General features: G+C 53.5%; 1 protein-coding gene across 2 annotated transcripts in view; it reads left to right on the top strand.

The window, feature by feature from the left end:
- Positions 1-8,883, top strand: part of IL3RA (interleukin 3 receptor subunit alpha) — a 26,152-nt gene that overhangs the window by 1,625 nt on the left and 15,644 nt on the right. Inside the window, exons 1-3 of one of the 2 annotated variants that reach the window (XM_019630999.1) lie at positions 1,431-1,518; positions 2,798-2,945; positions 7,660-7,778. In XM_019630999.1, coding sequence (XP_019486544.1) covers positions 7,689-7,778 — 90 coding nt within the window. In that variant the 5' untranslated portion in view covers positions 1,431-1,518; positions 2,798-2,945; positions 7,660-7,688. Of the gene's footprint in view, positions 1-1,401; positions 1,519-2,797; positions 2,946-7,659; positions 7,779-8,883 lie in introns of those variants that run through there. The other variant, XM_019630998.1, reaches the window with a different exon arrangement.

Raw genomic sequence — 8,883 nt, 5'->3', positions numbered from 1 at the left:
GTTGCCTGCCTCCACCTGGTGGGCAATTCGGGGTCTTAGCCGCTTTCCTCCCCTGGAAAGGGGTGCCCCGGGCCTGTCCCTGGTTCAGCTAGGTGCACTTTGGGGGTCAGCATCTCGTGTCAGATTTGTGTGGATGTTGGCACTTGTTGGAGATCATTGTCCGTCCCATTATGGGGACGCAAATTCCCCCGGGGGGCCCAGGACTGGGTGAGGGGAGCAGGAGAGACCCCCCCCCGGTGGAGTCTGGATGGGGTCCCATGATGGGGGGTCCTGAATGACGTGGGAGCATCTGCGATTTCTTCCTCCCTCCCAGTCAACATTGTGCTGGTGGGGTGGCTTGGAGAGGCACGTTTGGTGTGTGACCCTGGGGGGCACACAGTCCAGCACCCCGGTGGACAGGCTGCCCCCGAGGCAGGGGAGGGTCTCAGGCTCAACTGTGGGGTGGCTGCCTGTGCGCCAGCCCCGAGCTGCCCCCAAGGCGCTAAGTAATGACATTTACAAAAGATGAGTCTGGGTACGGAGGCGAGGGCGGGCCATCAGGAGACCCTGTCACAGGCGACCCAGTGGGCACGGGAAGCTGGCCACCGTGGGAGGGTCCAGGAGAGCCGTCCCGCCGAGGGTGTTTCACGGGGACCCTGGACAAACGTCCCAGCTGGGACGTCGGTGCGGGAGAGGGTACAGTTACCGTAACTCGGTCCCATCAGGAAATTCAGTGTCTGTTGATTTCAGACTTTTAATTAAACTTCCTTCCGTGGCTTTGTCCTCAGAGCGTTTCCTGGTGCTTTGGGTGGTGTGGGCTTCCCGGCTTCTGGATGGGGCCGGGGCCAAGGCTGAGCTCAAACCCCAAGGCGGCGCTCCTTAAAGACACGCTGACCCACACACATGGATGCACACACGTGTACACGGGAACCTGTGGCCACACATGCACACACCTGCATATGCCCATGTACATGCACAGAAAGGTGTGTGCAAGGCACACATACACACAAATGCACAGGCATGCACAGACTGTATACACACACATGGACACACATGCACACACAAACATGCTCACACATGCACACGCATGGGTGCATTCACACCTATGCATGCACACATGTGTGTTCAAACATGTGCACACGTGCATGTGTGTACATGCACGTGTGCACATGATATATGCACACACAAACGTTCCCGCATGTGTGCACGCACAGGGGCATGTATGCACGCAGGTGCATGTCATGCACACACTGTGTACACATGCACACACACGTGCACACAGGCACACACATGTGCGCGCACAAGCACACATATACACATGTGTGCACGTAGGCGTGTGTGCACGCACACATGAGCAGCCGCACAGGCTCCGTCCTCTGTGCCCGACGCCACCCCCACAGGTAACCCTCTCTTCTCTTCCAGCGCCCGCCCTGCCGGCCTCCCGCCCGACCATGGCCTTGCTTTGGCTGGCGGCGTTTCTGACGCCCGTGTCCTGCGTGCTGCCCACTGACCGTTCACATCACCAGGTGCCGTCTGCAGGTCTGTCACCGTATTTTGAGGTTCGGTTACACTGCGTGCGTTGAGATTCCTGTAGAATCACACGCGGACATAAGAGATAATACACAGGCGTCCCGGGAACCCGTCCCCACCCCCCAATGGGCTCATGTAGCAAAATAGGTGGGACTGTGTCACAGCTGGGACATCTCAGAGCTCGGAACAGTCAGGGCGCCGCCGGGGGATGGATGTGGCTTGGGGTCTGGCGTCTGCGCCTTACGTCCTCCTGCTATCGTCCTGTTCCTGGGGAGGGAACAGACTGTGCCGACACCGTGGTGACAGGTGGGGTTGTGCCCCCACCCGATTCATGTGCTGAGGGCGTAGCCTCCAGGAATGTGCGTGTGACTCAGTTCAGATGGAATTAAGTTAAGATGAGGGCATTTTGGGGGAGAGGAGTGCTCGTCCAATACGACCAGGGTCCTTATAAAAAGGGGAAATTCAGACACAGGTGGTGACAGGGGCAGAGACTGGGGTGATGTGGCCACAAGCCAACACACGCCAAGGCTTTGGGGCAGAACGGAGAAGCTGGGAGGGACGCCTGGAACAGGCCGTAACCCCAGGTCCTCCGGGCAGCGCGAACGCTACCGACACCTTCATCCCAGACGCCTGTGAGAACCTTAAGGGTTGCTTTTCAAAGATGCTGTCATCTGAAGCTTTGAGAGGAGGCAGATGGACAAAGGGAGGTGCCCCGTTGTTTTTAAGCCCGTGGGAAACCGCATCAGAGCCATGGGGCACCCAGCTGCCTCTGTACCAGGAGAAGGGACTCCGTCCCTAAGCCTGGGCGCTTGGGACCTCGGAGTCACCCACCTGCTGAAATAACCAGTATTTTTCCGGACATCCGTGCTCTGGGCGGCCAGAGCATCCACCTGGATGGGCAGAGGTGTCCTCTCTGTGGCCAACACTGGAGGCCACAGTCTCTGCCCATCACGAGAAAGGCTGCACCCTGTATGTTATGCATCCAACTGAGGGCCCTTCCGAGCCCCCCAGGGTCTCCACGTGCCTCGCTTTTCCTGTGGTCACCTACCAACGAGAGGCCTTTCCGAGTGAGAGGCCACCAGCGCTCACTGGAGATCCGTGAGAGTAGCTCTCCGGGAAGCCCTGATTCAGGCAGAAGCCCAGACGGTGCCCCGATGAGGCCACAAAGGCCAGGGGTGTTTATGACAAAGGGAAGGGTGACAGTGACGTCACAGAAGGAAGGCGTTGCTCTTGGTGCAGATACTGTAACATAGTGACGCTGACTCTAAACAGTGTTTCTAATTTTCAGCCCAGAGTCATCCGTCCTGGAGTCCTGGCACCTGCTTTCTTGTTGCCTCTGCAAACAGCTCTTTGGGACACAGTGTTGCTGAGGCCCCGTCCTGAGGTGACTGTGTCCTGTTGTGACAGCCGCAGGTTGGAGGCGTCAGACAGGCCAGGTCAGTCCTCTGGGACGGCTTCATTTTAAAGTGGTTCCGTTTCTATTGGGTTGTCGGAAAAGTCATGACGCATTTTTGCAACGAAAAACATAGAAAAAAAAAAGTCATGACTTTTCCGACAACCCAATATTACGTGTCTTCACACTCATGGGAATAAATGCACAATATTTTAGAATAAAGGCGCTGTTTCTTGAAAGCTGAAAGGCCCGTGCCCGTCGGCTGGTGGCATCAGCCAGGATGCTGGCAGCTGCGGTCACGGCCACGAATTTCATAACCGTGCGAAGTCCGTTCGTCCCTCGCAGAGTGTGGGTAACCAGGTGTTTCGTGCTGGGTTGGGGAGGGGGTGACATCTCCCAGGGCTGCTGTCTTGGTCGGCTCCGGCGGCCGTCACAAAATACCTCACACTGGCGTGCTTAAGAAAGAGACACTTACTTGTCACAGCTCTTGAGGCCGGACGTCCCAGATTGGGGCGCTGGCGCGGTGGGTCCCTCCTAAGAGCCCAGCCCCCACCTTGTCTCCGTGTCGTGCCGTGAGGGAGGGTAAGCTCTGCCTCTTCCTCTCCTTATAAGCACCCTGCACCCATCATGGGGGACCCACCCTTAGGACCTAACCCGAATTCCCGCCCACAGCCCCCACCTGCACACCCCACCCCACAGGGCTCAGCGCTTCCACGTATGAATTTGGGGGACACACACGTTTGGTCCATAACAGCTAGTGTGACAAACAGGCATCAACTGGGGGGCTGACAACCACAGAAATGTGCCCTCCCCCGTCCTGGAGGCCAGGAGGCTGCCACCACGCTGTCCCAGGGCCACGCTCCCTCCGGAGGCCCCAGGGGACGGTCCCTCCTGCCCCGTCCAGCTCCTGGGGGCTCCAGGCGTCCCTGGGCGGGTGGCTGCCTCCCCCCGTCTCTGCCTCCGTCTCCACGTGGCGTCCCCTCTGTGTCTGCGTCCCTCCTCTTCTGTCCCCGATAAGGACACTGTCATTGGGGTCAGGGCCCCCCTGATCCAGGACGCCCTCCTCTCAGATCCTCACTCAGTCCCATCTGCACAGACCCCGTTTCCACATAACATCACCTTCGAAGGCGCCAGAGCCGCGGTTCTCAACCTGTGGGCCGCGACCCCCAAATCCTCGTGGCCCCCACGTGTCCTTCGAGGGGCCTGTGGGAGGTTCGTGCGGGGCACAGCCGGTGGCAGCACACACCACTCCTGCCCCACGCCCCGAGAAAGAGGCAGCCGTGGGGCTAGAAGCAGCGACAGGCGGGACGGACGTCAGACCCCCGCCCCCCAGGCCCCCCCACGATCAGGGCTCCCCACCCGCCTCCCGCCTTTGTCTGCCGCCGTGTCCTTTGCGGTCACTTGCGGCCCGTGGGTATTCTAGGATCGCTGACCACAGGCAGGAAGTGACTTGCTCTCTAGGACAAACGAGTCGAAAGCTGGAAACGGCCACGGTTCCCGCGCGTTTTGCCCAAACTCCCTCCAGCTTCAGCCATGGTCCGGTCGCAGCAGAGGGGCCACGGGCACAGGACACGCGGGGACGAGACGCGTTGGAACCTCTTTGACCACTGAGTCCGAGGGAGCCCCCCGGGTTCCCGTAGGATTCGTTCACCAGGGTCATCTCAGCACGCGCGGGCTGGGACGTCTCGTTGGCTGAGTTTTTAATCCCAAATGGGTGTCATTTTTTTTTCCCCCCTGTGAGTTTTCTGTCACCAGGGTGGCTTATTCTACTGGTAGTTAAAACGAGCTTGTGTTCCTGCAGTAAAATCTCGTGGGTAGTTGACATATGATCACCAGGTTTCTATCCCGCTGGGTTTTTCTGTTTGTTTGTGTATTTTGTTTTGTTTTTACTAATGTTTTGGAAAGAGATTTTTGTGTCTACGTTTATAAGGGGTGTTGGCCCCTCATTTGATTTTAATGACCTTGATTTTGGCCTCAGGATAATGGTGGCCTCGGAGAATCTGTCAGGAAATGGTCCCTGCCTTCCCCTCGCCTTTTTTTGTTTGTTTGTTTTTTGGATGTTTTTTTCCCTCTGCCACGGGCTGCACCTCTGTGTTTCCTTGATTTCGTGGTTGCTGTGGGTTTAAAATACGCCCCGTTTATCTGTCACATACTGTTTTCAGATAACAGTCTCAGATGTCAATACAACGGAGGACCCTTGAAGCAGTTTGCGTTTATTTCCTGTCTTGCCACTTCTGGGAAAAGGCACTTTCAGGTTTTGTGAGGCCAAAAATGTCTTTATTTCACCTTCCATGTGTTGCTAGATGTAGGGGTCTACGTTGACAAAGGATTTTGTGGGTTTGTTTGGGTTTTTTTTTTCTTTCTTTCAGCATTTAACAATGCAATGCTGTTATCTTCTGTGTCTCGTTGTTTCTGAAGACAAATCAGCAGTGATTCTTATCTTCGTTCTGTATACCCCTGGAAGCTCTGCTTGGTTTTTCTCTCATTCTTTAGTAGTATTCTGTTCTTGGTTTGTTTGTTTTTAAGTCGTTGAGCACAGGGACAATGGCTGCTGGATTGCCTTTGTCGGTGGCTTTCATCCGCTCTCATCTGTGAGACAATTTCTACGGGCCGACGTTGCTTCGTGGCGGCTCCGAAACAGACACCACGCGTCTGCTTGTCTGTGTAGGTAGCAATGGCTTATTGGACATGGTGCGCTCCAGGCGGGTGAGGGTCCGGCTGTGTTGTCTCCCTTTTAGAGAGGTGCAGGTCTGGTTTTGCAGGCCACGGCTTTGTTGCTGGGTCCCCTTGTTCCTGAGGTGTGTCGTGATGATTTTTCAAGGCCGCGTCTAAAGTAGCGTTTCGTCGGCAACAAGCTTCTCCCAACACAGACGCAGGGCTGTTCGGGGGGGCGGGGGGGTCTCTCGCAATGGCTCTGAGAGCTCCACAAGGCATCTGCACCCCGTTTGGCTGCAGCCTGCATGTCTCCCCCTTGTCAAGAAATGCTCAGAATTGCTCGGTTCCCAGCTAATGTCTCCCCAGCCGTGTTCAGAGTCCTCTGCCACCTCGTATCCAATGCCTGAGAAGAACTGCTGGATGCATGTTGCCCAGGTTCCCAGCTGTTTAGTGACAGAGAAATCTGAGCCTCGTTGCTTTGTCAGCTCTCAAAGAGGGTTTTCAGCAGCACTGCTCCTTTTTAAAAGTGCCCCGGGATGGAGAACCTCCGTCTTTTTTTCAGAGCGGTGGGCAATGGCTAGTTTCGTGCAGCAAATGCTTTTTGGTGTCTTTGCATTGATTGTGGTGTATTTTGTCTGTCTGTATTCTTATGGTCTCTTTTTCTGCATTACAGATTTTTTCTTTTTCATTTGTGATCCCTACTGTCATTGGGTGGAGAATAATCACTCTGACAGACCATAGGTGGACTTCATGGAATAATCAATGACAGAAAACTCTCTTGTTATAATAAATGCCCCCCCACCACACACATGGCTACAGAGGGTGCCAAAAAAATGTATACACATTTTAAGAAAGGAAAAAAATGTCTTAAAATTACGCTGATGGGAACCCCTTTGAGCACCTCTTGTCATTGAGAAGTCACACGTGACTTGTATTCATCTTTTGTTCTTGGTATATATTGAGTTTTACAGTTTTAACACAGTTTTTTCATTTGTTAAACCCGTATATATATTTTTTGGGCACCCTCTGTGTGTGTGTGTGTGTGTGTGTGTGTGTGTGTGTATTTATATATGTGTTTATATATGTAATAAAATATGTAATAAATATATGTAATAGAAACATGCTAAAATGAATATTTTCTACTGCATCACTCATATCTGTTATAATGATTTTTAGTGTTGTGGCAAAAGTGAATATGAATTTTGTAGCATAAGAATCCATTAAAATTTACATTTTCAATTTATAAGAAATTTCCCTGGATGAGGCTTTTTGTTTGTTTGTTTGCTTAAGAAATACGTTAGGTTAGGAGAAAATAGTGCCGGAAACCAAGGTACTATTCACACGGCTTGGTTTTGCTTATACAACTCAGGTTGATGTTCTTGACAGCTAATCATGCTACTCACGGTTGATGACCCGTGACTTCCTCTACGTCCTCTCAAGGAGGGGCCGCAAATAAAACCCAGAGAAAGCGTCCGACGCAATTCTGTAGCTTTGCGTTCTTGGCAAAAGGTGACTGAGCAGGCTTCCACTTCCTTACAACGTCACTGAAGCCACGCGTTGGGAGTGGCGACCTGCTCGTAGAGGCTTCCTTTTCACGTTGACACCGGGGTCTGAACACGTGAGCTCTCCTGGTCCTTGAAAATCGCCTCTACCACAGGCGCCCTGGGAGGTGTTCCAACAATAGGAAGACTGTGTCAGTCTGTAAGGACGTGAGGACCACGGGGTCCTTATCAGGCTTCATATTTTATGAGGTGGAGGAAAAAATATATACGTGCTCTGTTGCAACTCGCAACCCGTCCCCAGTATGTGAGCCTGCATTTGTTCTCGGGGAGAAGAGCGTAGGAGGCACTCTCTGATGGCGACAGGTACACGTCACGGGCACGGTCGGCAGGAGTAGTCTGCCCTTGTGACTGTTTCTTCCGTCTCCGAGAGGCCGAGCTGTTGGGTCATGGGCTCTGCCAGCTCTGGCAGCCATGCGGCCACGGAGACGTTTACGCCCCAAGAATACTGGCTCACTTGGTGGCAGACGGACGTTCCCATCGAGGCCCTGGCTGTCCAACACCTCAGGCGCCCCTCCTAACGCGACCTTACAAACATTTCAGATCCACAGCCACCGATTAAGAACTTAAGGATGGAAACGAAAAGCAAAATGCTGGCCTGGGACGTCACGGGAAATATTTCTAGCATCAAATGCTTCAAAGACTCCAAGAACTCCTCAAAGGTAAAGTGTGTTCCCTGTGCAAGCACGGCAGACATTTCCATCCGTGACCATCGTCACGGGTGTTGGGGGCTGGGACCCATCTCATGGGCAGCCGCGTGATAATTCAACCGATTCACAGCTCAGCGAGTCCTGTGATGAGGAAGAACCCATTGGCTTCCTTGAGAATACACTTGGTCTCCTCAAATTCCTCTCAATTTCATCCAGTACGAATTACAACCCTGTACTAATGTGCTGAGGTGGCCACCGTGACAAAGGACCCCAGATTGGGTGGCACAGATAGCACACATTTGTGTCTCCTGGTCCTGGAGGCTGGAGTCCGAGATCCGGGTGTCCCAGGGCTGGTCCCCCCCGAGGCCTCTCTCCTGGGTGTGCAGACGGCTGTCTGCACCCCGTGTCCTCACATGGCCGTCCCTCTGTGTGTGTCTGTGTCCTCACCTCCTCTTCTTATAAGGACACAGTTCTAATGGGTCAGGGCCCACCCAGTGACCTCATGTTGTTACCTTCATCACTTCTTTATAACCCCATCTCCAAATGGAGTCACAGTCTCAGGTCCTGGGGGATAGGACATCAACATATCAAATTTTTGGGGGGGTGGACACAATCCAGTCCCTGACAAACCCCAGTGGGATTTTCATGGAGCTTGACAAGCTGACTGCAAACGTTTTCCGTTTTCTCCTGCCTGACTAATGTCTGGTTCCTTCCTTCTGATTTCGGTGACATTCATTTGTTTGGCTCGCTCTCAGGTTGTTAGGGTTTTTTTTTCCCCAGAAATCTGATAACCTCTGGTTGTGTGCTCCTGTTGAGCTGTTGGGACCTAAAACTCTAATGACAATACCTAAGCAAGTGTCCGGTTTGAGGTCTGACGGCTTCACAGTCAGCAGTTCTAGCTGCACATAGAGGGAAGAAAACCTGATATCAGAGTGTTGGGGGGTTTCCTTGTTGGCTGACCAGAAAGGATAATTCCTATCTCCTTCCTGGACAGAAAAGGCGCAGCTGCCAGCATGCTCGTAGGTCAAGTGGACAAGGGGACTTAGCATCTGGGATGCGGATACCCAGTTTGTGCCTTATCCTTCAGCCAAGCCTGGTCCCTGTTCTTTTTTTTTTT

The sequence above is a fragment of the Hipposideros armiger genome, unplaced genomic scaffold (genome assembly GCF_001890085.2).
Source record: "Hipposideros armiger isolate ML-2016 unplaced genomic scaffold, ASM189008v1 scaffold_970, whole genome shotgun sequence".
NCBI lineage: Eukaryota > Metazoa > Chordata > Mammalia > Chiroptera > Hipposideridae > Hipposideros > Hipposideros armiger.
Note: the sequence above shows the minus strand (reverse complement) of the source record. Positions and strands in the feature narration are given on the sequence as shown.